This window comes from Durotheca rogersii, assembly GCF_024521655.1.
Source record: "Durotheca rogersii strain YMJ 92031201 chromosome Unknown GGS23scaffold_2, whole genome shotgun sequence".
Taxonomy (NCBI): Eukaryota; Fungi; Ascomycota; class Sordariomycetes; order Xylariales; family Xylariaceae; genus Durotheca; species Durotheca rogersii.
In genome coordinates, this window is record NW_026251233.1 from 2583485 (window position 1) to 2611255 (window position 27771).

The window sequence follows — 27771 nt, forward strand, 5'->3', positions numbered from 1 at the left end:
CGGGCCCGGGTAGGTACCTATAGGTACACACATGCCTCCCCCGGCACCCGCCAGCCCTAAACGGCCGAGGCCGAGAGGCAGCTCTGTAGGTGGTAGGTAGGTACCTCCTATCCGGACGGCACCTCGCCTGCCAGATGCGATGCGCATAGGCAAGGTGCATAGGTAGGTATGTACCTAGGTATCCGTTGTCGTTTGCACAGCCACCAAACTCGATGAGAGGCGGCGACCAGCTACCTCGCGGAGCACACGACACAGGGCCAGGGCTGGCGCTGGGGCTGGACAAAGCTGCATAGGGACGACCTGGCAACTCCGAATACTCATACGTCGCATTGCCAAAGCTTAGGCGTGGACACAACAGGGAGGTCTCCGAGCAGAGGTAGCATCGGGTGTGAGTCGGGGAGAGCTGGGTATGCGATCCCTCGTTGGGGGCCAACTGACCACACGGACCTCGCACAGACGGCGTACCGTAGGTACGAAAAGAGAGATACGGCCTGGTGGGCGCAGGGCGGGATAACGCATAAGTTGATCTGCGCATGTATGTCATGTATGTGCATTGGGACGTACGACAGATCGTCGCTGTCCCTGTCTTGTCGTTAGATATATTAGGTGTGTATATGCGTTTGACGATTGGGTGGAAAAGGGCAATACCTCCCAAATACCAGTATGCCGATGCCGTAGGTGTGTACCTACATGCAGTACGATGCACCAACCAGATTTACGGGTCGGTACGGGCGGGAGGATAGGCATCAGATTTACCTTGCCTTTCTCTCCACACACACCTATCGCTGCGAAATGCCCATATGCGCACCACGTAGGGCCCAGCAAATGCCCAAACATCTCCATGGACATCTCTGGGCCGTTTCAGCTACCTTAGGTACCCACCTAACCTACCTACCTACCTACTACTATCACTACCACTAGGTACTATCGCCTACCCAAGCTAGCGCCCCATGGCAAGACGGCAGGGGAAAGGGGCGTCATCGGCGACGAGGGCCGGCCGCAGGCAGCCAATAAGAGAGCCACCACGGCTATCGCCGCCTCCGGGGGGGAGGGGGGAGGGGGGCACGCTGCGCCGCCTACACGTCTGACTTTACGACAAGACAAGCCGCGGCGAAGACGAGGAAGGGGGGGCGAGGTCGCCGACGGCGAAGAGAAGGAAAACTTCACGAGAGGCACACATGGAAGCAAGGCAGAAAGCAGGAGGAGGAGGAGAGGCCGAGAGACAACACGAGCAGTGCCGAAGCCAAGCGATGCTGCGGCATAAGGCAGGCTACCCAAGGCTGGGCAACCGAAAGGTAGGCTCTCGGTCCGGCCACCTAAACCTGCCCTACCGGGGAGAGCTACGTGTGTTGCTGCTGTTGTGCCTGTGTGTATTCATCGTGGAGCAGCCACCAATCACAGCTTACATCCACCTGACCTATCTAAAGCGCGAGAATAGGCAGTTCTTGGCAGGACTCGTGGACAATTACCGCAAGCGCATTGTGAGAATCCGCTCTCGCTCCGCCGACGCCTCGACAGCGAAGCCGTAAGACGCCACTGGCAATATACCTACCTACCTGCGTCAGGAGGCCGTCTACTAAGACCGCCTACCAGGGTACTACGATCTGTGCCACAGGTGGCAGGTGGCAGGTGGACGTAGCGTAGCTTCGGACTGGGCCCGCGGCCGTCCGTGCAACCTCTCACGACTGCCACGCAGCGACAGCGACGCACGAGGCCCCAGGGCTTACCGGCCGAGTAAGCCGTCCTACCGCACAGGACTAGCATGGGGTCTGCGGTGTGAGTCGGCTGGGGATATCTGTCCTACAAGCGGAAGGACGAAAACAAAAAGATACTCCTATGCGCCGCTAGGTGCGAGGCCCTCCCGCTTTATAACCCGGGAGCACCCGGCGCCCGGCGGGATTGCTTCGTAGGTAACAACAAGCCGGCTTCACAACCCCTATAAGACCCTACGAAACCCGCCCTGGTAAGACATTTGGAAGCAGTTGTTGGAGCTAAGACTTGGAGACAACCCCGAGTATAAATCTTTTATAGCTTAGGTTAGGTCTATTCACTTTTCTACCAGTGACGGCCGATCGACCTCGTTCCCTGCTAATCTGCGGGGTGGCCGACTGGGCGAAGGCCAGGTTCTGCCTCCTCCGCGCCCACAGATCGATGGTCCGTGGATACGGCGGGCTAGTGCGGCGTAAGTAGATATATCGCGATAAGGACTGCCCTAGCGCGGCTTGTTTCCTGGTCGCCTGCGCCTCTCCTGTCTTCTTATCGATCGATGCCACGGACCCGGGGACGGGCCCTCCCGTCGCAATGCCCGCGGGTCGGAGGGCTTGACTTAAGCTGGCGACGTCGAACTGGCGGACCTGCCTAGGTGTGTGTGGCGGTGATGGTGGCAGTGCGGCAAAGCGTGCGCAGCCGGACGGCAACCCCACAGACGTGTTCGGCTGCTGTGTGGGTATACGTACTGTGTGGCGCGGAGACGCCAGATGATGGGGACTCGGCTCCCACCATAGCGCGTGCGTCGATGCGAGCCCGTGTGGGAGCGCAGGGATTAGGTGGGATCCTGTCCACCCAACTTCCAAGGTGAAGAGGGTGACAAGGTACCTGTCCTGTCTCAAGTACCCCCCTGAAGGTAACGGGGGAGGGGACAAGTACCTGGTACCTGTATGCCAATGTAGGCTATCAGGCGGGTCCTACATCCATCTATCGTCTTATGCGAGTCGATGCAAAAGCCATCGAAGGACTTGGCAACCCCCAAAAGAGAATACCAAGAGTGTTGCAGCAGCCGCTGGCCCTCGCACCCTTACTAGTATTCCGTCTCGCTCTAATGTTTCGTTTTCGTTTTGTACCCATTGAGCCTATCGATGGTCGGGAGGACCCGTGTGATCGTTCCGTATGTGGGTGACTTCTCTCTTTTTTTCTTTGGCTGGGCTATATTCTCTCTGTCTGCCTGTCTGTCTGTCTGGATTCATGGTAGATCGGTCTTGTAATGTAATAAGGTATCTCGCAAGACGAAAGCAGAGCTCTCGATTTCACTCTCACTTCCCTCTCTCGCACTCCCGCTCTCTGCTCTCTGCTCTCTGCTGAGTCTAGTTTGGGTCCCCGGCATGTCTCCCGAGATCGGGTCCCTCCTCCGCTCTCCACTGCCCCTCCCCATCCCTGGGTCCATTACCCATCATCTCGTAATGCACGTCGCGCATGGTCCGCGGCGTCGTAAGACAGACCTCCGTACTGCTCGAGCATGCTAGACCAGGCCCCTAAAACGCCAAGACGCCCAAGTGGTATCGCTACAAAAACACAAAACATAAACCCAATTCCGCTCCCCCTGTCTCTCCGCGTTGTCGACGTCGTCATGGGTTTTTCTTTTCAGCTGTTTTCGTCCGTCGTCCTGCCAAGACTGGGCTCGGTCCGCGGCGTCGAGCACGTTACGAGGTAGGAGTGGTACGTAGGGTCGAGGGCCTTCTCCTCGTCTCCGAGGCAGACCTCGCCCTCCTCGTTAGCTAAGCTACTCGAGAGACGATGCCTAGATGAAACTGATCGTTAGTCGCGCACGCCGGCGAGATAAGAACTGCAGCTCCGTCATGTAGGCGATGCGCAGTAGCACGGGAGTGGGGAGAGCGCGGGAAAGGGGAGGAGTGGCGGAGTAGGCCTACCTTTGTCGGACTGCGGCCCACAGGCTGCTTAACAGGATAGTGGCTACGATGCCGACGGGGAAGGCGATCATGACAGTGTCGGCAGCGCGGTGCACGCGGCGGAAACGCAGAACGTCGTCCCGCGAGACGTAGTAAGGAACGTAGGTCCAGGACTCGCGTTCGGCTTGGGTCTCAAGCTCGACGATGGTCTCCTGGGGCTCGGTGTCGCCGTCGGCGCCCGTCTCCTCGCGCAGGATGCTCGACTCGGGGAACGGCGACAGGCTCTTCCGCATCGCCCCGGGGCACGCCATGGTCGACAGCAGGTACCGCAGCACATTGGGCGTCTCCCAGGCCCGCGCCCCCGCGAGGTTCTCGGGCAGCCGCACGCGCCGCCCGTCGCTCGTCACGAGGATCTTGGCGGCCGCCTTCTCGACCGACACGTGCGGCGGCCCGAGCAGGGACAGGAGGAATCGGCCGGTCCGGGAGGCTGGCGCCGGCAATGAGGCCGGGTGCGGGAGCCCGTCGGCGGTCGCGGCCGGGGCAGCCAAGGCCCAGGCGCCGAAGAGGAGCGCGCATAGGGAAGCGGTAGGAACCTTCATGGTGGTGGACTGGGTCGGCCTCGATGGATGCTGGTTGGTGAGTAGGGGCAAATGAGCGTCTGATGGCTGCGGATCTGCACTGTAAAGGAAATCGTCGCGAGGGGGGATTCGAGTTGAGGTGTATGTGTAGTAGAGATGGGATTTCCGGGTTGGGGGCGACGAGTATTTGAGGAGCACGTCGGAATACCTGGCGGCATGCGACAGCGATCAAGGATTATGGGAGGCCTGTAACCTGGCGAGCCGAAAGGTGTCAAGGCGCTGTTTGAAGTTGCGGCGGTGGTGAAATCGACGGGTTGTTTGGGTAGGGGTGGGTGGAGGGAGAAAGCAGGGTTAGGGGGGTATGGCGTGGTAACAAGGCGGGCCAAGGTACCTATGACAGAAGATGGTGATGTCGCGCGTGTAAGTTGCGGTTAGGTTATAGGTATATATATACGTGTGTGTGTGTGTGCCTATATATGTATGTATGCAGATATTATCGTGTCGTGTGGATATATATGCAAATATGTAGGTACCTGAGGTAGGGGTTACCGCAGTCAGGTAACGTCAGGCAGACCTCCTAGCCAGAAAGGGTTCGCCGGCACTGGTACTGCTGGGTCAAGGTCGGTACCAGCTAGCAGGTCGGTAGGTCGATATCGGGAATACCTGGAGGCGTCGGTGCGCTTGGCGATCGATTGAATTGCGCTTCTTATTAATACCACAACACTGTGTACAGCGTAATCATAGGCATGCCACAGTAGCGCAGCGATGAGCGGGCTCTCCGCGAAAGGGCTAGCCCGGGGTAGCGAGAGAGTGGGGGGGGGGTTAATGCGAACCAAATTCGTTAGGTGGTATTATTTGCTGTACGAAGGTAGGATGTTGTTAATATATGTAGGCGAGCTTATATCCGACCGCTGGTCCTCTAGCCTCCGCCGCCTGAGGTGGGGTGATTAGGGGTGACGGGCGGGCGGGCGAGCTGTGTGTACGGTGATGGTATTGCCGTAACACGGCAATATGGCAAGACGGGTAGATAGTCGGAGTCGCATGGGAGCAGCGAGCATTCCCGCTACCGCCACGAAACAACGCCGTGATCACCGCCGCGGCCGGCCTGCTGCGGTCGATAGAGGAGGAGGACGACGAGGAAAAGGTGAAGCAAGGAGAGATGGAAGTTGGCTGTATACCTAGGTAGGTAAAGATGCGATTAGTAGCGAGAGGGGCAAAAGAGAGGGAGGACAAGAGAAGCCGGGAATTGTGGGCTTAGTAGCCTTTACATCGCACCGGCCCCGGTTATAAACGTTATGCGCTGTCGGTCGAGTGTAAGCCCAACGCGTGAGCCAACAGGTAACTAGGGGATGCCCTGTTACGGCTCGGGATGTCTCCGGAGGATGGCAGTTCATTGGTATACGGCTAAACGATATTGGGAACCTGTTCCGCGGGCGAGGGGCCGCGCTGCTATTCTTACCTTTCCTAGTCGGTCACGTCGCTCGCTCGTCTGTTATTCCGCAGCCAAGCGAGCGAACCTCGAGAAGGTCGTCTTTCTGGCTGTCCGCCTAAATTCTTTGTATTGCCGTCTCGCCTTTGTCCCCGCGAGGATAGTAAGCTGCTGCTGTGCGTCTTCGGTACTACATATATTACTTGTGGGCTTGTTGCAGGTTAGGCGAGTAAATGGTTGGCTGGAGGAGCAATGTCAGCGGTAAGCAATAAAAAAGAAAAGGGGCACACACGCGCGCACACAAAAAAAAGGGCAAAGTAACTAGTCGTGTTGGAATCACACGATTCTAATTGTACAAATATCTAGGGGTTATCTTGGTAAACGTCTTGATGGTGTTGCTTCCACTTGGATACGGACACGGAGAAACCCAGGAAGCTCCCCTTTTTTTTCGTCACCAACCCCTCCTCTCTCTCTTTCTCTCTCTCTGATGATGGTGATGATGATCAGCACTTGCGGCATGAGGTGACGAATCGCTATGACGCAGGCCCAGTTAACGAGACCACACCCCGTCGAGACCCTTCTTAGGGACGCGCAACTCCCACTAGGTATCGTCCATCCTCTCCAATTCCCCGACACAGAGTGGATACCTGTATCCCCTCGACTATCAAATTACGGCGAGGCCCATCGACCAAAGGCTTCGCTGCATGCATGAAGGCAACGCCAGATAACCATCTAGAAATAGATAGCCAAGAATGGGCGGGAAACAGGGGGTTATCGTCATGCTTCTTCACTATGTGAGGAAATCGAGGGAATTCTTACGGGAACACGACTTCCTGATAGATGAATCGCTAGGACTGGGGCTTCATCGCGCCTCGTCGCCCTATGAGCCCTCGCATCTAGCTCCTGTACCCGGTAGAAGTCTACTAAGCGGTATCTTGGTTAGATCGATCCGCCAGTTAGGATTGCATACTATCTTGGCGGTAACCGAGTTCGGGAAGGAGCCAAGAACGCGTGGTGGACGAGACCTGGAGTTGGCAAGCAGCGAAACGTTCTACTATCCTATAATACCCAGATATTGGAGACCTGTCTACGTGAATACCTAGCAGGGTTACGGCCTCGGCTAGATAAGGTTCTTCTAGGCTCCTTTACTATAGAATATAAGGCTTCAATAAGCAATCTCGCCGAGCCTGCTATACGAGATGATAAAACGAGGCCGTTGAGGCGGGCAATCTATTACGTAGGTGTTTGTCGCCCCCTAGCCCTCACCGATCGATGGTTTCCAGCCAGCTTTTGCCTCCCTCGTGTCCTCGTCGGCGCTAACAGGCCACAACCGGCTGGAATCTCACTGGACCGGACGCTGGCAATGGTTAGGCACGTGAGTGGCAGCCATCGCCCCGTACACGCTCTCTCGCCCGCGGTTGGGCTATTACTGAACGCTGAAGAATCAAGCTACGCAGCCGGTGGATTTCTCTGCGGGACACTTTGCTACGAGTTTGCCCAGGACCTTCTAACAGGCTGGCCCTTGCCAACACGATGGAAAGCAGACGCCTCTTAGTTGGGGTATGTAGCTGATGGGTTGTCTAGACCGGCCGGTCCACGCCCTAGTCAAAGGACTGATGTTGTCGTACAATAGGATAACTAATAGATGGGTATAGTAATAGCCTATCCCAACTCCTACTCAACTACACTAGGCGATAGGGATAGCTGCATGCACCCATTACATGAATACATATATATGCATATAGAGGGGTGATGGCGCCTGGCCCGACTTAAATACGAGGTGGCATTTCCATGATGAAACGGCCTAAGCCCAAAGAGGCTTGGAGGTGAGGTTTCCAGCAGGTGGATCTGGCCAACCGGGCTGGCTCGATGGGGTTGTGCTAGCCTTATGGCTCCCTTTGCCAGCTGCCCCTAGACCGACTATGTACTGAGTACAGCCCGTCCACCTGTCAATTGCGGGCAGGTTGGTAGAGGCATGATGGGTATCTAGGTATCTAGGTACCTCATACGTACGCAGTATATACATGGGTACCTGCCCACGTAACCCATAATCGATTACGTACGTCTACCTGGTAGGTATGTCTGTGGTCTCTCCCCGGCCTCGGCCCTTTCCCATGGCCCCATCTCAGGTCCCATCCAGCTGCCCTAGCCTCTGGTTACACGTAGTCGCGCCCCGTTCTTCATCCGCCTCGATCGCATTGAAATCATTCAACGTCTCAAGGCTTCACAGCGGCCAAATTCCAATCAAGGGGCTCGATGGGTCATGTCTCCGACTTCTAGTTTCGCGTCCTCGTCGTCATCGTCGGCGGCCGCGGCCGACCCCTCGGCCTCCGAACGCCCAGCTCCCTATCCTAGCTTGACTCGCTCTGCTACTGTACCTGTCGAGGTCCATTCGTCCCGGGCCGCTCGCTCCCATCTCGCTCCGGAAGATGCCTTCAACGCGGCCTATCCCCCCCGGCGACAGTCCGGTTTCGAAGCCGCCGGCGCCGCTCACGACTCGCGCGCCGCGTCTCGTTCGCGAAAGATGGGCGCCAAGCTCGGAAGCCGGAGCCGTAGTCGGCGCCGACGACGCAGCTGGAAGAAGCTGCTCTGGGTGAAACAATCCTGTATGGAATCTCGGCGTCTCGCTTCGGAATTGAGCGTCGCCGCGCCGCTGCTGACAGCCGTCCGAAGATCCAGATAATTACACAGACCAGGCTACTTTCCTCGAGAACCTGCAGCGCAACCCGCGCCTCCAGCCGTACGAATTCTGGCCCCTCGTAGCCGATTCCACCGTCATCCTCCAGCAGGTGTGCTCCGTCACCATCTTCGTCGTGTGCTTCGTGGGGATATTCCAAGAGCGCGTTTCTCCCGTCGCCGTCGTTGGCTGGGGCAGCTTCGCGACCTTTGTAGGTTGGCTGCTGTGGGACTTTTGGGTCGGCCAGGAGGACGAGGACGAGGTCCTTCAGCGACGCCGTAGCAACCGTAGCCGCTCGACGAGAGCGCCGAGCAGGAGGGCTCGTGCAATGGCCGCGGAGGGCGTTACGCCGCCCGCCGCCAGCTCGGCTACGAGCCTGACGGCGACTGACCGGCCGTATCCTCACGGAAACCTCGTGGCTCCGCGACAATCTCACTCCGCTTCCGCCACCTCGCTGCAGTCGGGCATATCGCAGACTAGCAATGCGGCATGGAACTCTTCCGACTTGGCGGACGAATCGGGACATCCTCCCTCCTCGCCTCCACGGAATGAGAGGGCCAATCTTCGCCTCGGTACCGTCAAATCCGCCATCCTCATCTATTTCACCCTTCTCGGCCTCTCGCCGATCCTAAAGTCCCTGACCCGATCAACCTCGTCCGACAGCATCTGGGCCATGTCCTTCTGGCTTCTGGCGATCAACATCTTCTTTCATGACTATTCGTCGGGGCCCGTCAAGTCGCCGGCCTCCCTCTCGACGAACGCGGCGCTGATGGCGTCTACCGTGCTGGCTTCCCGCCTCCCCTCTACCGGGCAGGTCTTCAGCCTCACCTTATTCAGCATCGAGGTTTTCGGCCTATTCCCCGTCTTCAGGCGTTACGCTAGATATAGGAGCTGGACCTACCACGTCGCGCTGTCGGTCCTGCTCGTGATCGGCGCCGGGGGCGGAGTGGGATTGATACTGGGCGAGGAGAAGGATGGCATGCTGCCGTGGAAAAGCGGGCTACTCGGTGTTCTAGTAGCCACCGTCATCGCCGTCGTCGCGATGGGCGGATGCAGTTGGTGGCTCATAGGACTGCAGAAGTACAAGAACGCGATCAACGGGCCGTGGGACCAGGCGCGGCCCATCATCATCAGTCGACGGCTTTGGGACGACGACTGAATGCGCGAATCAACTTTTGTTCTGTTTTGGAGTATCACTCGTGAGTATTCGTATCTCTCTTCGCGCTGCGACCTGTGACCTTCGTATCGAATCTCTCCTTGAAGCTCTAGCAGAGATCCGTATCTAGATATCATCCCCGTCGCCCACGCAATACGTTGTCCATACAACACCCTGGATGCATATCACCTCGACCAGGTTGCGGCCGGTCTCCCTGCCCAGTTGTCTCTCTGGCGGCTTTATTTAAATTCGAAGTCGGACCTGTAACGGGGCTATCCGACTCTAGGTTTGACTCTGAGCATAAGGAACCGCGTTCGCTGCATATTCATTTTAACGTTGTCACCGCCGTATTATTGGCACATCGCAGCCGTACCTATCGTAGAGCATCTAGCGTAGCACGGTCGTCGACCTGCCTAACCAACTAATGGGATCCGACACCGACGTATGGGAATATATAACCAATCGTCCTTGAATTGACAACCCGCAGTGCCTCGCACTACATGCAATCAAATCAGCATTGGGGGCCTGTGCAGGCTGGTCCGCAACGACCCCGCCCCTTTCATGTGCGAAACGACATGCGGAATTTATACCCCACGCGTCACCAGACTTTTCGTACACCCTCTGGTGCTTTCAGCCTCATGTCGAAGCGATGTCAAAAACATTATTGGCCTCACCATTTTGTCCACGGTACAGAGAGAGAAAAAGAACGCAGATATGGTCCCAGAGAGGGTCGAACTCTCGACCTTCGCATTATTAGTACGACGCTCTAACCAACTGAGCTATGGGACCTTGTTGTGAAGATAATCTTGCTTAGTTCGGCTTATGGCCCCGTCATACATTTCCCCACATGAGGGTCACAACCGGAAACCGGAACATCCGCCTTATATAAGCAGACATGAAATCAATTGGCGTCAGAGCTAGCCCCAGGACGTCTTGCTTACTACATAATCTGATCTCGGCACGTCCACGTTCATGCTTCCACATCCCAATATCACGATGTTATCGCGAGAGCCTGCGGGCTCTTGATGATGGTTCATCTGGGTCTCTCAAGTCCCTCCCCCTCCTCCGTCCCAATCGCGTTTATGTCCCGAAACTGTCCGCACATGAAAACCGTTTATTTCCCACCCTCGTTCGTCGCCTCCCACCTGCGGCCCCACTCCTTCATCTCAGCCTCCATGTCCGGCCTCTCGACAGGAATACCGAGGGCGATCTGTTCGTAGGGCTGAGCGTCCCCGATTCGGCGTTAGAAATCTTGCGCTCCCCCCTCCCACTCCCAAGGAGTTACTTACCTGACGGTCGGCCAAGTATCTGCCGAGGGCAGGCGTCTCCTTGGAGGCGAAACTTGTCGACTGCGACGTAGAGTTCGACTTCGCCGACAGACCGTCGGATTGTTTCGTGCTGGGTTGGACGGGCCGTTAGCGCCCGTTGGATGGTACGATCCGTGTGTTCCGGTAGGGAGCTTGCTCACCTGCTGTGCATATTGACGGGCATGGGGTTCTTTCCCGCCTTGTCTTGGGTCAGTCTGTCCATTGTGGAAGCAAATCTCGATCGGGTGGGAGGTGTGCGGATGTGGTGTGGAGGCGATGTGGGAGCTTACGTCGCTCAACTACCGTGGGGGAAGGCCGGTTTATATGCTCCAGAGACCGTCACATAACGGCAAGCCTTCGGGCAGAGATTCATCTCATGTCCTTCGTCCCGGCTCCCGGCCCTCTGCTCCGAGCGTGACCATCGAGGGGTCATTCCCTTCGCCTTTTGCGACACTTCCAGGTCCCTTCCTGGTCCGCCTCTTGTGTTTTTCGACCATAAAGACCAACTAGGATTCTAAGGCCACGAATCGGTCCTCCCTATCTACGTCTCGTATTCTTGAATGACTCTCTATCCTAACCCCTCCCTCCCCTTACCCCTTTACGTCCCGTCGTGCAAACGGCAAAATGCTCTCAACCTTCCCGGAAGCTAAGGACCTTATCATCCTTAAAGGGATTAAAGAAGGGTTAGGGACGGTAGACAGCGGCAAATCCCAGACGACGAGGGACCATCACTTGTGCTAAAGTGGCAGCGAAGGCGGCGGCATTCGTTGGAAAGGCATCTGGATAACCAGGGGTCTACGTGTCGGCCTCGAGCCTGTCGGCCTACGACGAATGCGTGCGTAATCATTTGGTGACGTAACTGTGTTCCGTCGATGAATCGCGGGTGAATCTCTGCCGACGAAACTACTCGGGCCCTTGGCCAGGTGTGCCGCAGGCAATATGGAGGGTTCCGGGCACTTGGGGCGCTGATGGGTGTGTACACTACTAGTTATTTGTCACGAACAGCTAAGGCGGAGGCAGGATACTTGGAAATAGTTCATTTCAAATTGAGCGTTTAAAAGTGAATGAGCTTGTTAGGAACGCGAATCCTGTAACTAGCTATCTCTAGCACGGGATGCCTAGATACGAAAAGCCCCTGGTGCATACGAAGGTAGGAAAGGAAACCCCGCAGCTCTCCACACAACCAAGTCTCCGTCGTTGGTATGCTCCGCCATATTGACGTCCTCCTGCTCTCGGTGTCTATGTATTCCAGATCATCCGACGGACCGGCGTCGCCTACGTTGACCGTGATGAATATTATGCGTTTTACGCAAGTGGCTACCTAGGTTGTCTTTCCTCTTGTAGGCTTTGTGGCAGTGCTGACATCTGAACCTTCGGGAGTTGTCGTGCGTCTGCTTATGCTTCCGAAGATAAGACGCGAAATTTTTAGTTATCCCTGTCGGCGCCCAATCGCAACCCGGCCAGGGACATCTGTAGTCGCCGCGGTACTCGGGGGAGGACTCGCCGAGGGCTTCGAGGGCCTGATTGTCCGCGTCCGAGCACGCGTAATCCACGGGAGGCACGGGGTACCGAGCGTCGGCACCCGGCGGCGGCATCGGATCCGTCGGGGAGGGCGACGACGGGCTGGACCACGACGTCCCGGTGTTCACCAAGGCGTCGTCGTCGTAACTAGGTGGTGGGTACGCTGGATTCAGGTGCCCCACGGAGTTCGTTTGGATAGTTAACTGGGGGCGCGCTTTCTCGTAGGGGGGCGGTGGACTTTCTTGAAATACCGGCTGTATGAAGTGCTCGCTGAAGGTGTCCATATGGTAGATATGCCACAAATCCTGCCCCGAGTCAGCATCTCTGAGGTAGGGAGGGAACTCGTGGGGACTGCAAATGTCCTGGGAGCGTCGGTAGCTGCTCGTAGGTGGGTACTGCCCCTGACGGGATTCGCTGCCCGAAGAAATGGTCGAGGAGTCCATGACACTTGGCGAAGTATCATCGCAGGGAGCTTCGGCACGGAAAGTACCCGAAGCCAGTTCAGGTATGTGATGTGAACCTTGGGGATAGGCCTCCCCCGAGGGTAGTTCGGGTAAGAGGTGTTGACCTACGAGGTAGGCCTGCCCCGAAGGTAGTTCGGGTAGAGGTGGTGGACTTGAGAAGTAGGCTTGCCCCTCACTATATAGGGGTTGCCGCTCCGCATCCAATTCCACCCCCCCGGGGGAGCTCTCGTAAGGCAGGAAAGCCGCTGTCGCCGACGAGCAGCCATCGATAGACAACTCGTGGACGGGTGAAACGATAGCGGGTTCTTCCGCTGCGCCACTGCGGCGGCGGCTCTGCACTTCTCCATATTCGATAGAGGATCTCGTAAGGGGTGGCGACCTGGGGCTACGAGGGGACAACGAGAGGCTCTTGAGGCTCTTCCTTTGGACCCGCTGATAAAGGGTCACCTGGCTCCGCGAGCGCTTATCCTTGGAGACGGTCCGAAACTGGTGTAAGTCTGCACATTGTGGGCACCGGAACACCCCCAGGCGGAGGTATGGGCAGTTCTTGAGGTGCCGAAGCATCTGCTTGTCCCCATTGAAGAATTCGTGGCAGTTCGCCATGAGACAATAGACGACACCGGTATCGAGGTAGTCTTTCTCGAGACAGTAGTAATCTAGAGCCCTCGCTAAGAAGCGGCTCTTATAGCAACTATCGATCACGCCCGCGGGGTAACTGCATAGGAAACTTAGTTTTAAATCCAGGTAAGGGCATGAGAGAGACCAACTCGCATGCCTGGTTTGCGTCCGCATTGAGGCGAAGCGGCTCTGGGGCCACCCTAGTTTCGGGCCTCATATCTTGCGGGGAGCGGTTCACTACGCTGCTAGTCGTAGAGTAACCACTGGCGTACAGCCCAAAAACAGCGTGCTGGGAATCCATGATATCTTCGTGGAGGCGCAACTACCCTCCCAAGATACTTTTCCTGGAGGCTCGCCCTGTCACAATTGTTATATATGCTCGACAGGCCCCATCCTCGAGCGTCCCACCCCTCCCTCTCCGAAGGGACTTCGAGGTACTCGAGCTCGAGTATCACGCAGGGTCGCCCAATTCGGCTTTGTAATCGAGATATTGCACATTGAAGGAGGGGGTATTCCCTTCTCCCCGGTACCCCGTCCCGGCAAGGCCCTGATGTTGACTTTGAAGGCTCGGATTCGAGTAATACGGGCCGAATTCGGGTTGCCATATTGAGCGGGGCCCTTCATGCTTCGTACGATCAGTGACTCGCGGCCTGCCAAATCGGATGGATTAGCTGACTAGATAGCACCTGCGAGCATACGAAGTGTAAGCAAGGCAGAAAGAAGGGATTGCGTTAGGGAGACGAAGCAGGTTGCCTGAATGCGCACCATTTCAAGTGAATTCTGTAGCCAGGGGCGGGGGTCCCAACCCTTCTTGATTCCTTCGTCTTTGGGCTATGGGGACACCAAGTTCTATTGCCTGGAAGCCAATGGGTCGTACTCGAGGGTCGCAAGTTATGGCCTAGGCACCTTCAAGCAAGGTTGCCTACTCTCCAGGCAGGTCTGTGCTAGGGATGCAAAGGCGATGCAGGGCTACTGACCGCATCGTCAGGATTGGACGCAATTAGCCTGTGGGGAGGGCGCAAGAAGGGAGAGAGAGTGAGAGAGAGGGCAGGGGCAAGGGGAGAGAGAACGTGAGGGGCTTTCAGAGAATATTAGATGGGTGGCGACCCCTAGGAAGCAGTGTCTAATATCTATCCATCGAGGGCAGAACTTCCATGGAGGTGACAAGAGATATATAGTCGAGAGCTTTCGCCCCCCCCCCCCCAAAGACTGCGAATTTCAGCTACAGCATTTGGGGTCCGTCGCTAAATATGTCCATAACGTGAGGATTGCTTCCACACAGCGTATATTGCTTATAAGATAGCTAAAGATAGACGTTGCGGACCACTCAGGTCAGCTGCAGACTGCCAGCCCACCATACCTCCGCAGTTTGGACTCTCTGGTGTATGCTACTTCGACGCCTTTGGGAGGAGGAGGAGGGGGGGGGGCGACGCCTGGTCATAGCCTCGGAGCCTACAGCAATTAGTGTGACTGAGACGAGGCCGGCGAAGGGGGCGGTGACCACTTCAAATGCATGCAATGACAAGGTCGCCTGCTTTATTATAGGTACGCCCTATCCCACCAATCATGCGCGGTAATATGATTTTGTTCTCGACGTAGCATCCTGGGGGTTCTGCCGCGATAAACAGCATATAATATTCACTGGGCGAGCCCGCTTCGTTTTGCGAAGCGATTCCTAGTAGCCTGTCCATACGTGACTCTACACGCCACTCGCTAGGTGTATTGTAAGATAGATATTTGGTGGGCTATTGGTTCTCAGGCGCAATTGTCCTGGGATATTAGATTCCCGGATACGTATAAGCCGGGGTGTAGCATCATAACCTAGCAAGTAATGACAAGGGTGGTAAAATGTCGAGCTGTAGAAAAAGGCCAAGAGCCACCATTCTACTATGATATTAGATACATCGCCAACTATTTACTCCGCCCTCGGTTCTCGAGCTATTGAGGCGTAGCTCCTAAGGCTGATGGGCAATATTAGGGTTAGTATGGCGTCGGGGATTGCACAACCCTGCGTTTATCTGCTGCCAAACTCGCATTGCTAGCATATTAGATGTATTAATATATTATAGTGCATATAAAGTTAGGAGAAATGATTCTAGTCTTACGCTTTAATCAGAGTGCATTGTATGCGTGATATTACCTACAGACTTCTATACAACTTCTTTATGTGTGTATATATCCGGCTGTGGGGGGGGTTAAGGAGAGAGACGAGGGCGGGTTCTTCATGAGATGCATTACTATACAACAAGTCCAATATACCATAAGTCTGAGATGACGCATTTGCCTAGCTATTCTGTGTCTCATTCTACCAGGTTTTCTAGAACCGCTTCTTTCCCTTTTGCGAGTAGCGAGGTACTAACGGAGCCATAACCACCATTGGATAATCAGGTATATGATGGACGGGTCCGGGATAGACGTTGTTAAGAAAGTTCCCGCTTTCTGGATAACATATAACCACATACAACTGTATTCGAAGCTTGGTGAAGACTACGACGGGCGTAAAAGGAGGAAATTAATTTCGAGTCGTATACTGAGGGGGCTTGCGTCGAATAGTTAACAGTTGCCTTCTACACAGTACTATTGTGATATTCTCATGAGGGAGCGAGCAACCTGGATTATCTATGTATCACCCTGAGAGTATTTGCATTCTCCGAGGATTGCCCCTGTTGCCTATTGGAATAATCTACGAGCTGCCTGAATAGGAACCGTCGTACCAGACTTTGGGTAACTATAAGTACATGGAGCCGCGTCCTCAATCGAAGGAACACCAAACTACATTCTTATTATCCCCTATTGCAACTGTAAGAGGTTTCATTCAGGTTTGGCGGCACGTGTGCATCACGGAAATCAGAGCTACATGTCCTGCCTTGCGTTATTATAGAGGCTGAGGGGGAACCTCTGATCTCTCTCTCTCTCTCTCTCTAGGCATACCTAACTCCGCCTGTAGTACTAGTTAGTACAATGCGCGACTTAACAGGTAAGTCTCAAGAACTCGTAATATGTAACTACCCTGGCGGGTATACCCCTACTAGACGATTCTGCTGATGGAATGAAGAAACGAGATGATAGAGAGTTCCGTAGCCAGTTGCTCATAAGAGCCAGTCTCTCCGGAGCTGTGCTCTAGAAACCTCAAGGACCTCTCACTTCCGCGAGATCTGTAAGAGAGACCTAGGCTCTTCCACTAGCGTATGCATCCGTATGTCCATCGTGTCGGTCTCTGAAATCCAAACATGAAAGATTCTGGGAAATACTAATCCGACCGAGCCTCGGCTTCTAGGCAACGGTTTAACATCATAAATGGCAGATGAACGTAAGAGTGACTAGCCTGACAAATTTGCCTCTGTCTAAGAAGGGTTATTGTAAGAGGAGAAGTAAGCGCTGCTACCAAATGCAAGCTGAGTAAATGGACCTGTCTGATGGGCTTGCCCGTTTCACACCCTATTCTTTCGGTCTTCTTCAACCGTATGTAATCCGGGTTACCGAATTTATTATAACATAATGGGGGTTATACACACTCTTAGAGCAGATGGCTGTCGACGCGGATATACTATACGGCTTGGTAATAGTCGAAGACCTCGCCCTCTCCATATCGTAATGATAACCATTTGCTCGTTATTTCTACGGAAAGCCAACCAACTGGAACGGCGAGGGCCTTGGAAATACCAATCAGCCTCCTACATAAACATGCGTCGAAATGTTCATTACAGAAAACTCCAAGGCTGTTCCTTAGCGCCGGTTGTCTTGAGCCGTGGATCTCTTCCCGTCGCGCGTTACACAACACTGATTCTTTCTACCGTTGGTAACACGCTTGCAATCTAGGCTGATGGATACCACAGCGATACATTTCGAGCGCTACTTAGTTGTGTTATTGTAACGTCAACCCCGAAATCACAAAGTCTCTATTCGTAGTTGACACCATCTGGAGCCTTGGCTTGTGTGCTTGTGTACTTGCGTGGAGGCGATCGAACGGCTGGAGGAAGCTCAGCTCCCGCTTGCAAGTCTAGAGCGATCTAGTTAACCGGCCCCAAACGACGCAGCAGAAAACCACAACGCAGCCTCCAAGCAGGTCGAGTTCCCTCTGCTCAATGACTAGCATTGCCTAACTGCCAGAGGCTATCCCGGAGGCATCGGCTAAGCCCAGGCACGGGAACACCGCATCAACTTGACCTGTTTTGAGTGGCGCCCACCGACGAGGCACGAAGAGAGAAGAACATGGAGGCACGCGGGGTGATTAACCTCGAGACAGCCACCCGTGTTGCACACGAAGTGTGTGAGACAAAAGCCACCGCATAAGTTTTGCCGAACTGCGGCTAGCCGGGGCCTCTAAAGACCTCGACGCGCTGTCGACCCAACGCAGCAGTGATCAACTGAGAGCCCCTGTGGCATCAATGCCTGTGCTTCCCAATCTCCTACTCAGGCGGCAGTCCTAGCCAGACAAGAATGCAAGTAGGAGGGCCTCCGCTGGACCTCGGCGCCGTTCCCCGCCTCCTCGCCCACCACCTGCGTAGTCTCTTCGCGACTTAGCTCTCGGCGATATCTTATGTGGGCCGCCGATGTAGCGACGGCGACGCGGGATCCCGTCTAAGGCAGGATAGATGCCAGGGATGATCCTGGCTAGACTAACGACGATGCTCCAAGACGCCCCATCGCCCACATTCGTGTCACGGCGGGTGAAGGCCCATCGGTATTTTGCCTGGGTGCTCTGCGGTCTCTCGTCCTTGGTCCGCCTTCCTCGCGCTGGCGGAAGCAAGCGACCGCGTCACACACACGTCCTCGCAATGCGCCTGCGAGGCACGCACGCGCACATCGATTCACCATCCCGTCTGATGATGCGAGAGCACGCTGGCCGCCTTGCGGTCCGCGTCCTACTCGGCGCGCGATCCCGCCCACGAGCATGTTATGTTACCTGCCGATGGAAACGACTGCAAGAGGCCAACAGATAGACATCCGAACGAGCCGAGGAGACGGGGTTACCCGAGCCTAATTGAACGACGTCTAGACGTGGGAAAGCCCTGTTTCCCAGGACTAGCGAGCGAGCCAAACGTCGTGTCTCGACGAGAAGCACTGCCTGCCCAGCAAGGAATTTCTCCGTGGCTGACGGGGCGGAGTCAGGAACCCTTATCTCCATTCGCGACATCTGGATAACGCCGACGATGTTACGTTTCAACCGATCGATAACCGGTGTAGAGGGATCTAGCAATGGGTGATAATAATAACAATAGCAACGCCAATATATGGCAGCATCCGAGCCTCGCCAATCGCAGATATGGTGAGGGCGAGCGGTGGGCGAGACCTCCAACCACAACCCTTCCCCCCCCCTTTTTCTCGGTCCCTCTGCCCCCAAGTCCCCCACGCAAGTCTGCAGTGAGGTTCCCGCGATTTGTCGCCGACGCGGACGTGGCCCCCGAATAGGGAAATGCTGCGCCGGCGCGCCTCAAACCACTCGACGAAATGAATTGCTCTATTTCGAACGCGGAATGGTTGTCGAAAAAAAAAAAGAAAAAGAGGGTGGGAGTTTTTTCCGTGGCTATGCCAAATAAGATCAGGAATGCGACTTTTTCCTTGTCTCAAAATTTTTAAACTACCCACCCCCCATCAGGCTCTGAGAACCCTGAATTAAATAATAATAATAACAATAAAAGCTTGTCTTCGACTTGCCCGCTCCCGTACCGTTCATTGCCGGTGCCATTGCGTGAACAGGGCACACACCCCCCTTGCTCGACCCGTCGATAGTCTCGGACGCTAACAAGGGATATCGCCTCTGATAATTACGCGGCGCCAGGGTATTCGTAGTGAGCGCATCCATACGCCCATACGACGGCAGAGGCAGCATCTGCGTACCTCGTAGGCATTCCAGTAGAGTACGACATACCTACCTACCTACGTGGGGGGAGGTCTACGAAGACTCCCGGCTGCGTCGCGCATCCCTATGTAATTATACATAAACATCGAAGTAACCTCGGGGCCAATTCACGCGGCCATCGATTTCCCTTACTAACACATTCATCCCGCGGAGAGACCAGTCGCGCTGTGGACGTGCGGAATGGGAGAGGCAGCATGGAGGAATGAAGAGAAAAGCAAGACCATGTTACACTGGACATGAGGTCGCCGATTGGCACGGGGCGGGAGGGAAACACACATGTGTGTCTGCAAGTATGGATGAATGCCTACCAAGCGGTCAGTGTACGGATGATTAAGGGCGAGAGGCTCCCACGTACGATCCTGTTGATTGGGCCACGGGGCGAGTGTTGAAACTACGCTATTGTTGTTGGGCGTGTCGTTGCGGGGGTCCCGGGAAATGGAACGAAGACTATACGTCTCAACGAGTTCACATGTAGTATACTCGGGTGGAGGGGACACCCGAAGCACACGAGATCGGCCCATCGTGATATTGGACGGGTAAGATGAGAAGAAGGATCGAGAGAGGGAGAGACTGAGCGTCAAGCTGGGGGTTCTCGGACATCAACGGCAACTGTTCGCTCTCCTAGGCGGCCACACACGCACCCTCCGCAGGCAATATTACTTCCCGCCTAAGTACACCTTGTATCATTCTTGTATATAGTCGCAATAATTGCCATTTTCTTTTAGGATTTTAATAAACAGGAGGGGAGAACGAGACCCATTCCTTCGCAGACGCTGTATCGATAGACGTGGGCAAGCAGAAAATGAAGCTGTCCAGCTGATTCCTCTTTGCTCCTCTTTGCGCCTATCAAAATCTAGAACGCGGAATGACCCGGCTGATGGTGCTTGGACAGGATCGCCCGTGATCGACCTGGAATTGCTTTTTTTCTCATCTTCGGACTTCTCGTTGTGTTTCACAAGCCTAGGATGAAAAAAAAGAGTTTGAAAAAAAAAGACAGGTAGAGCAGGTGAGCTCCACAGCGCTGGTCTATGATGGCGGTAGATAGAGGCACATAGTAAGACCAGTTGATAATGATGATGACAGCGACGAGAGTGGTCGCAATGGGGGTCCCGAGAGGGTTAGATGGCCATCACAACTCCTTAGCTGTATTTATGAGAGAGAGCAGGGGCAAGGGTAAACAGAGCCTCGTGTGTATTAGTACCTACCCGTAATATAGCAAGAAAAGAAAAGGTCAACGTGCGAGTTTCCGTTTCTACACGCATGCTGTCGGGCTAATAGCAGGCTCCAAGTGCTAGATAAAGGAAGAAACAGGTACTACTCTATAGAGGCAAATCCCGTCGCCTTCAGCCTCACCATATGGTGAGCACACCGGTGTATAGTGCGGACCCAAACGTAGCCAACTACTGGTCGGCATCAGCCCGATACTAATAGTATCCATCCAAGTCCAGGCCTGGGCAGGGTGTGGAAATCAAGCTCGCGGACGGATCCTGTACCTAGCATGTGCGTACATGCGCACATATGCACATAGTGCCGGTGTTGAGGTTAGTGGGCACCCCTTCGGCGTCTACGTACGTACGCACGTAGCGGCCTGCGAGTCCCGTCGCCTGGTCCAGCGGGATCGACGCCACCAGCGTCGTCGTTTATCGTGCCATCTTCCACATCTGCTCGTGGGTGCGGGAATGGCTGACCTGGTCTGAGCCAACCCCTTTTCCCCTTCCCCCAAACGCCGCCAGCGACGAACTTCGAGAAGCAGGGGGAGGTGGAGCGAAGGGGGAGAGGGGAGCATCAAGCTGGCGCGCATAGCACGCACGCAACACACGGCAGACTCAGTAGCGTGGTCGCCACCAGCTGAGATGCGGCCTGTTCTTTGACCGAGGGGGGTGATCGAGATTCTAGATTTCATGGCGCACCTCCCGGGGTCACCCGGTCACATTCCTTCATTCCTGATACCGCGAGCATATTGGCGGTTGCGAGACTATATGTCACTACCGCCGAGCCGACATTATTCTTCAACCGCGGAGTCACTCGTGGATCATGGCATAGTTGGCCGCCTGGTGACCCAAATGCTCCCGTTAGATAAATTGGCGTAAGGGATGTATTGTCAGGTACGTGGAGTGGCTGCTCCATAGCACGTAAGGAGCAGTAGGAATTAACGGTACTCGGCTGTATTCTCCAGCGACCTCCACAGGGGTGAGGGAAGGGAGCGGCCAAGCACGCACAGAGAGAGGGATAAGCACGCTGTGTAAGGTCACTTACATGGCGTTCGAGCCTTACATCATTCGGCCTGAATCTAGAGGACGCGGGAGAGGACTACGGGGTTTGGTTCCCCAAGAGCAGGACAAGGGGAGGGGGTTAGGAGAGGAGACTATATTATAGGCTGGGTGCCGGCTTGGTCCGTAGAGGAGAGAGAGAGAGAGAGAGAGAAACATAGAGAAAAAGCGAACGAGATCCGCCATCCAATGCCCGTCGCGTACGGGCTTATGGATCGTTTTCCAACACACGAAAAGCCGTGTCCCATGCCGTCAGAGTTTCGGGCTACGAGGAGAGCATGATAGGCACTGTCACATATTGCCCGACTACATACAATGTGCATATTCTTGGCTCTGTTTTCTTCCTTCTTTTTTTGTCCCTGTGGGTATCCCTTGACCTTGACTCGGGCAATACCGCTAATTGTATCGAAACCTCGTGGAGAACGGTCAACATCTGTCTGTCTGTCTCAAATAGGCCCGGTGCATTTCTACAGTGTAAGATGCTGCCGGCTAAGAAAGAAGGAAAGGATAAAAAAGCTTGCTTTTCTTGCCTTAGCTCGGTGGGAAAAAGCAAAGCCCCTGGGACATGTGTGTGATGCGTTGTCGGGACCGTCTACGCACTGGGGAACCCTTCTTCGGCCCAAGCACCAAAACAACGTGATTTTCAATGGATATGTGAGCCACACACCCCTAAAACGGGCCGAGCTAGGTCATTCTCGGAGCTGAGCTGGTGCAAATAACCCACTTCACTATGGCAATGACGCCGAAAGAGTGGTAGAGTCCCGTATGAGCTCTTACTCGCCTGGGGAGACGAACGAGCAAGGACTGAGAGAAGAGGGGGGGGGACGGACGGACGGACAGACACACAGAGATAAAGACAGACAGATGCAGTGTTGGCACTCCTAGATAAACATCGGGTTGCTGGACGAGAAAAGGAGGGAGGGGGCGGAGGATGCTTGCTGAGCCGTCGTGTCACCTATCGCCGTCATAATTTAGATTGCTCCGCCATAGAGACTTGTCGAATTACGAGAAGATGGGTATCTACAAGTTGACAGAAGAAGAAAAAAACACGAATAGGCCCAGAGGCCATCGAAGGTACCCCCCTCTCCCGTTTCTCTCGTCTGAAGAAGACCGGAGGCAGTAGAAAAAAGCACTCCTGAACCACCCGCAGTCTAACCAATCCTCGAATCGTACAACTCTCTCTTTCCCACCCCGATGCATTGAGGACACTCGTAGCCACCCAAATTTCCGATCCTCTTCCTGCCTCTCTTCATGCTCTGGTAACGATAACGGCACGCGGAACAGGGCCCAGAATTTCTTCGTAATCAACCCGAGACCGAAAATTCAGGATCGCGGTGGGACGTTAAGATCCGGGGGTTAAAAAAAAACCTCCCCCCCCCCCCCCCCCCAAAAATTAAAAGAAGCCATATGACAGCGAGATGTTGTACAGGTCGCAAAAGTTGCCTGTGTCGAAATCTGGAGTTGGCTCGTAGCGATGCGTAGACGATGTGTTTTTAACCCACCATGTAGCCATACCGAACCGCGGACACACAACACACACGTAATTACCATGCGGCAAGTCCGAGGAAAAGGAGAGGAAGAAAGAAAAGAGGGAAAATAACAAGGCGGCCCCTCGCGAATTCTGTGTATCCCGTCGCCCGTGAATCCGACTAAACCCACTGCCCAGCCTTCCCGAAAAGAGTAAATCCGATCTGGTGCCCAAGTCCGTTTCTTCCCAGAATAAAAGCCCCCCCCCCCCCCTTTTCCCACAAAAAAGATGCTACAGACCCTTGTAACCAAACCATCCCAGACGTGTCTTTGAAGCCCGCGCGAGTCTTCGCCGTTGATTTTGGTATCCCGTATAGAGAGACAGAGGAACATTGCCTTGTCCCACGCCTCGTTCCGTTATAAAAAAAAAGGTTTGTAGTAATAATAAACAAAAAGAAGAAAAAAAAAGTGATCCCTCTCCCGTAGTTGCCGTTGACTCCGAAACCGATTCTTTTCTTTTAGATCCGTCCATTCCCTAGCCCGGTCCTCTCCCCCTCGATGAAACGAATCCTTAGATGGTGGCGGTTGTTGCTGTTTTTTTGTGTGTGTGTGTTCGCGATAGATGTAACAGTAATGCTTTTCTTTTTGCAGAGGCAAAAAAAAAAGACAAGCGCCGCATTCTTCTTGTATGGTCGTCTAGTGGGATAAGCGGGAGGGGGGGGGGGCAGACCTCCTCCCCCTCCCTTCCCTCCCCGGCCCCGGAGACGTTACATCTCCTCGTCCTTGATGTCGTGGGCGGAAGACGGCCCGCCGGGGTCGGGTTTCATGTCCTCCTGCGGCGACGTCTCGCTGCCGTCCGTCGGTGTCGTCTTCCCGTTCCCGCAGCCCTTGACGAGTCGATGTCGCTATTGGTGGTGGTCCCTTCGTCAGTACACGGGCTAGCTCGGAAAGTCTCGTACTCGACACTAAAGAAAAAAAGCCACGACAAAGAGGGAGAGAGGCGGGGAGGGAAGGGGACAGGGCTCGTGTACTAACCTTGAGCGCGTCTTTCCTCGAGAAGCTCTTGTCGCAGAACGTGCATGGGAACGGTTTGATCGCGAGGTGTATCCGCTTGTGGCGCTTCAGATCGTGGTTTCGGTTGAAGGACTGGGGGCAGACGTCGCACTTGAAGGGGCGGTCCTGCTGCTGGTTCGGCTGGCTGTGGTACATGCCGTGCGGGCTGAGGTGGTGTGGGTGGTGGTAGCCGTGGGACATGGGGTTCATGGGGCCGACGAGGGTCATCTGGCCGCCGGGGTTGGCCATGTTGGAGAGGACGGCGCCGCCCATGGACGAGGACAGCGGCGGGTAGCCGTAGGACGGCGGCGGCCGGTTCGAGTAGTGCGGCGCTTGTATCGGCGAGGGCTGGTGGTGGTGCTGGTGGTGGTGCTGATGGTGCTGCGGGCTGAAGGTCGGCATGCCGCGGGGCAAGGGGCCCGCCGTTGTCGGCGACGGCTGGGTGGGCGACGGGTGGGCGGAGCTGGAGGTGAAGGGCGGGAACGAGGGTTGGTGGGGCGCCGCCGGGGCCGCCGAATAGTAGTTCGAGCTCGTCGGAGGCCGCGAGTAGCTGTCATGCGCCGACGCCGTCGACGAAGGAGGCGGCGGTGGCTGCGACCCCGGCGCGTGTGAGGTCATCATCGGATTCGCCAGCGACGGCTGGCTCGAATGCTGCGAGAGCAGGCTCGTGTGGCCCCCACCGCCCCCGGGCGTGGGGAGAGAGTACGAGTGCGATATCCCGTCGTATGGCGAATGGGCCGACATCCCGTCCGCCGTCGCCGGAGATTGTGAGTTTCGCGTATAACCCGTGGGGGAGAAAGTCGGACGGTTGTAGTTCGACTGCATGGGCCCAGAATGCACTCCGTGATTCGTCGAGCCGAACGTATAAGACGAGCTGGCCGGGAGAGACCAGCCGCTATGGTGAGAGCTGTATGACGCGATTCCCGCTTGGGGACTCTGAGAACTACCACTATTCACGCCTGACGAGAGTGGGCTTGTGCCGTCGCTGCTAGGCACCCCTGCGGAAAGAGGTCAGATGGCTGCTAACGTGGTACGGTTGAAGGATGCTTGGAAGCCCTGTGGCCGAGTTGATTTGCTGAGAGGGTCGGGAGAGGGAGTGGTGGGAGGGGGGGAGGTAGAGAGCGGTAGCGAGAATAATAAGTAGATTCTGCCATACTTGGGACCTGAATATCTATTGGCGGATTCGGAACTGGTAGGTGAAACTGAGGAAGCCCGTGAGCCGCTGGTCTACGTGACGCAAAGCTCGTTGTGGCGGCTTCCATGCTTTAGATGAAAGACAGAAAGGAAGGGGGAGAGAGGAAGAAGAGGATCGAGATGTTGAATCCCCTTCCCAGCTGTCCTGCCCGGTGGAATAGAAAAAAAAAGGTATATGAAACAATAGGCTCTATTATCTCTAATAGAAGCTGTCCGAGTCTGCGGGTTGTTGTAAATTGAACTGACCACCGGTGGCACTGAGGATGGAAGGGCTCGTCTACGCCGAATGAAACAGGCCCCCTCGGCTATCTTGACAATCGGTGTTAGTGATAGGTACTACAATCGCCTGGTGCATTCACTCCCGCGGCTCGTCGGCCAACCGACCCAACCCGAGACTACGGAGGGTCGACTTGTCGTAGGTGGCTTTCGAGCTGGGGAAATTCGCTTCGACGATGTCGGGGGTGTTTTTTTTTTCCGGGGCCAACTCCAAGTCGGTGTGGTCGCTGGGGGTCGCTGGTGGTCGCTTGTCGTCGTCGCTTCCGTCGAGGTGCGTCTGAAGGTGGTGATCCGAGTCTTCCAAGAAGCGGTAGGAGGGAGAGGTCCTTGATGACGAGCTATAATGTAGGTCGGGAGTGGAGACGTCGATCTTGAGATTGGCTGCCGGGAGGCGCCTGTCGAAATATATATGCCTTTGCTGGGCGTCTGCTCGGATCCTTGCTAGAGCTAGAGCTGGGTATCTGGGCGTCTGAGGATGGGCGAGCCTGGCCGTCAAGTGTACCCGTCTATCACGTCGTCGTAGTTGTAGCTAATTCTTCGTCGTCTTTCCTCTTCTCCTTCTCCCGGTATGGCTTTTCATATGTTTTTTTTCTCTCTCTCTCTCTCTCTTCCTCTCTTCCTTTCAGCCGATCAGTTGCTCACCGGGCCTGAGAAAGGGGGGCTCTCTCGATTATATCCAGTATTTAGCTCGTGCGAGAGCAGCCGTAGTGTAGTAAGTAATTCGGGACTACCCAGGTCAGGACCGGGGTTCGACTAGAAAAGACACTACACCACCCCGGACTAGTTTCGATGGGCTGAAAGCGCTGCCGGACGTGCATACACGCATATACATATAGATATATATAAATATATATATATATGTGTGTGTATGTATGTATTTACGTATGTGTATAAGCACGTATGCAAGCTTCGAGAGACGGATATCGTGAAGAAGCAGAAAGGGTTAGCGTGGACGGGACAGGCGTGTTGTAGGCATGTGTATATGTAGGCACGTATGTGTGTCTGTATGCTCAGCCGTATTGCACGAATGTACGCATGTACTCCGTGCGTTTCCCACCCCCTCGGTATGGGGTGTGCTGGATGAGTCGGTCTACGCAGCATGTAGGTGTCGATGTACGTACAGAGGTAAGCAATCCAGGTCGTGTACAGAAGATCCAGCACCGTCCCCGAGATCTCCTGATCTCATCACCTCCCTCGATGACCCTCTTTCCGTCTCTCTCGACTTATACCTTCGCGTGCCCCGACGACCTATTTCTACTAGGGGCTTGGTTACCAAGCCACCGTGCCCGTTGAAGATTGTCTACGAAAGAGCTTGTCTATGTAGGTGCCGTTCTCTCGCGATGGCCGGTGGCGTGCTGGATCTGGGGTGGCACGATGTGGTAAGTCGGGCATGTTCCCAGCACGTGGGTCGAAGGAGTAATAAGCCTAATAATAAGACGATTAGGGGGAGAAGGAAAAAGAAACCGACTGCCTTTACCAGCGTGCGATGCGCAATTATCGACGCCGGACAACAATCTCTACGTGGGTATGTGTGCTATCCCTTCTCTCTCTCGCTCCACTCGCCTCTAGATCCCGGCTCGGGAATCCCTCCACTGGTAGGCCGTGTTCTTTTGTACGGACTGACCTGCCCATGTAACTTGCGAATGCACACATACCGAGACCGCGGTCGAGAATCCTGGGAGGAGTGCTACCACGTAGCACGTAGCACGTATGTATGTATATATGTATGTATATATATGCGTGCATACATAACATACATGCGCGGGAGCGAAGGGGGGCGAAAGGCATGAGTAAGTAGACCGGACGGCCATCCCTACGCAGGCCATTGGGGGCAGAGAGAGCTACCTAAGCTGGGAGGAGGGAGGGAGAGACGGGAAGACAAGATGGTGGAAGCAACCTTACCTGGCCTCGTCCTGGGTCCGTGGAAGAGAGGGAAGAGAAGAAGAGGCTAGAACCCTGTTCGCCTCCGCCTCCCTAATGTAGCTGGTGATGCACCCAAGATCCCGGAATGCCCTCCACGTCCAGGCCGCCATATTACCACCTATATCACCCTTTCTTTATGGTGGGAAACCGGCCGGCAGGTATGGACACCCTACACGCACCCCTCCCTCCCTCTCTCTCGCGCGCCCGGCTGAGGCGTAGAGAGAAAGAGAGAGAGAGCGCGTGCGCGCGAGAGAGAGAGAGAGAGAGAGAGAGGAGGAGAGGGAGAGACACGGGACGACGCTAAGACATTGATTGCACGGAGGCTCGTCCGTCGGCGGGCACGTACGGCGCG

At 55.2% G+C, this 27771-nt stretch overlaps 7 protein-coding genes and 1 non-coding gene across 8 annotated transcripts; 4 read left to right on the top strand and 4 right to left on the bottom strand.

The window, feature by feature from the left end:
• Positions 1 to 3217: 3217 nt before the first annotated feature.
• GGS23DRAFT_194797 (uncharacterized protein) lies at positions 3218 to 4717 on the bottom strand. Its single transcript, XM_051511739.1, has 2 exons — positions 3645 to 4717; positions 3218 to 3514 (listed from the first exon to the last, which is right to left on the bottom strand). The coding sequence occupies exons 1-2, from the start codon at positions 4220 to 4222 to the stop codon at positions 3358 to 3360; spliced, it is 735 nt and encodes a 244-aa protein (XP_051376486.1). The 5' UTR covers positions 4223 to 4717; the 3' UTR covers positions 3218 to 3357.
• A 634-nt stretch (positions 4718 to 5351) lies between these two features.
• GGS23DRAFT_194804 (uncharacterized protein) lies at positions 5352 to 6269 on the top strand. Its single transcript, XM_051511740.1, has 2 exons — positions 5352 to 5891; positions 5997 to 6269. The coding sequence occupies exons 1-2, from the start codon at positions 5551 to 5553 to the stop codon at positions 6154 to 6156; spliced, it is 501 nt and encodes a 166-aa protein (XP_051376487.1). The 5' UTR covers positions 5352 to 5550; the 3' UTR covers positions 6157 to 6269.
• Positions 6270 to 7893: 1624 nt separating this feature from the next.
• Positions 7894 to 9466, top strand: GGS23DRAFT_593062 (GPI2-domain-containing protein; the record flags this gene model as incomplete). The annotated part of the gene is made up of 2 exons (XM_051517985.1): positions 7894 to 8236; positions 8304 to 9466. 2 exons carry the CDS (start codon positions 7894 to 7896, stop codon positions 9464 to 9466), a joined length of 1506 nt encoding a protein of 501 aa, XP_051376488.1.
• Positions 9467 to 10178: 712 nt separating this feature from the next.
• GGS23DRAFT_t12 lies at positions 10179 to 10252 on the bottom strand. Its single transcript has one exon. It is a non-coding gene; the product is annotated as a tRNA-Ile (tRNA).
• Positions 10253 to 10308: 56 nt separating this feature from the next.
• GGS23DRAFT_549899 (uncharacterized protein) lies at positions 10309 to 11799 on the top strand. Its single transcript, XM_051515256.1, has 3 exons — positions 10309 to 10685; positions 10753 to 10861; positions 10932 to 11799. The coding sequence occupies exons 1-3, from the start codon at positions 10359 to 10361 to the stop codon at positions 11186 to 11188; spliced, it is 693 nt and encodes a 230-aa protein (XP_051376489.1). The 5' UTR covers positions 10309 to 10358; the 3' UTR covers positions 11189 to 11799.
• Positions 11800 to 11820: 21 nt separating this feature from the next.
• Positions 11821 to 14226, bottom strand: GGS23DRAFT_194947 (uncharacterized protein). Its single transcript, XM_051511742.1, has 3 exons — positions 14139 to 14226; positions 13523 to 14059; positions 11821 to 13470 (listed from the first exon to the last, which is right to left on the bottom strand). The coding sequence occupies exons 2-3, from the start codon at positions 13672 to 13674 to the stop codon at positions 12024 to 12026; spliced, it is 1599 nt and encodes a 532-aa protein (XP_051376490.1). The 5' UTR covers positions 13675 to 14059; positions 14139 to 14226; the 3' UTR covers positions 11821 to 12023.
• Positions 14227 to 23517: 9291 nt separating this feature from the next.
• On the bottom strand, positions 23518 to 25676 carry GGS23DRAFT_195297 (uncharacterized protein). Its single transcript, XM_051511744.1, has 4 exons — positions 25183 to 25676; positions 24009 to 25024; positions 23817 to 23878; positions 23518 to 23766 (listed from the first exon to the last, which is right to left on the bottom strand). The coding sequence occupies exons 1-4, from the start codon at positions 25286 to 25288 to the stop codon at positions 23670 to 23672; spliced, it is 1281 nt and encodes a 426-aa protein (XP_051376491.1). The 5' UTR covers positions 25289 to 25676; the 3' UTR covers positions 23518 to 23669.
• A 676-nt stretch (positions 25677 to 26352) lies between these two features.
• Positions 26353 to 27395, top strand: GGS23DRAFT_195059 (uncharacterized protein). The gene has a single exon (XM_051511743.1). It carries the CDS (start codon positions 26471 to 26473, stop codon positions 27284 to 27286), a length of 816 nt encoding a protein of 271 aa, XP_051376492.1. The 5' UTR covers positions 26353 to 26470; the 3' UTR covers positions 27287 to 27395.
• The last annotated feature ends 376 nt before the right edge of the window (positions 27396 to 27771 follow it).

Excerpts from the sequence above, each read along its gene's own strand:
- GGS23DRAFT_194797 (XM_051511739.1), bottom strand. The coding sequence starts at position 4,222 with ATGAAGGTTCCTACCGCTTCCCTATGCGCGCTCCTCTTCGGCGCCTGG. Across the intron at positions 3,515-3,644 it reads TGGGCCGCAGTCCGACAAAG|GCATCGTCTCTCGAGTAGCT; the intron begins GTAGGCCTACTC and ends AGTTTCATCTAG.
- GGS23DRAFT_194947 (XM_051511742.1), bottom strand. The coding sequence starts at position 13,674 with ATGGATTCCCAGCACGCTGTTTTTGGGCTGTACGCCAGTGGTTACTCT. Across the intron at positions 13,471-13,522 it reads GACGCAAACCAGGCATGCGA|TTACCCCGCGGGCGTGATCG; the intron begins GTTGGTCTCTCT and ends TTTCCTATGCAG.
- GGS23DRAFT_194804 (XM_051511740.1), top strand. The coding sequence starts at position 5,551 with ATGCCCTGTTACGGCTCGGGATGTCTCCGGAGGATGGCAGTTCATTGG. Across the intron at positions 5,892-5,996 it reads CTGGAGGAGCAATGTCAGCG|GGGTTATCTTGGTAAACGTC; the intron begins GTAAGCAATAAA and ends ACAAATATCTAG.
- GGS23DRAFT_549899 (XM_051515256.1), top strand. The coding sequence starts at position 10,359 with ATGAAATCAATTGGCGTCAGAGCTAGCCCCAGGACGTCTTGCTTACTA. Across the intron at positions 10,686-10,752 it reads AGGGCGATCTGTTCGTAGGG|CTGACGGTCGGCCAAGTATC; the intron begins CTGAGCGTCCCC and ends GGAGTTACTTAC. Across the intron at positions 10,862-10,931 it reads GACCGTCGGATTGTTTCGTG|CTGCTGTGCATATTGACGGG; the intron begins CTGGGTTGGACG and ends GAGCTTGCTCAC.
- GGS23DRAFT_195297 (XM_051511744.1), bottom strand. The coding sequence starts at position 25,288 with ATGGAAGCCGCCACAACGAGCTTTGCGTCACGTAGACCAGCGGCTCAC. Across the intron at positions 23,879-24,008 it reads CGAGGAAAGACGCGCTCAAG|CGACATCGACTCGTCAAGGG; the intron begins GTTAGTACACGA and ends CACCACCAATAG. Across the intron at positions 23,767-23,816 it reads CCGACGGACGGCAGCGAGAC|ACGACATCAAGGACGAGGAG; the intron begins GTCGCCGCAGGA and ends CGTCTTCCGCCC.
- GGS23DRAFT_195059 (XM_051511743.1), top strand. The coding sequence starts at position 26,471 with ATGTGTATATGTAGGCACGTATGTGTGTCTGTATGCTCAGCCGTATTG.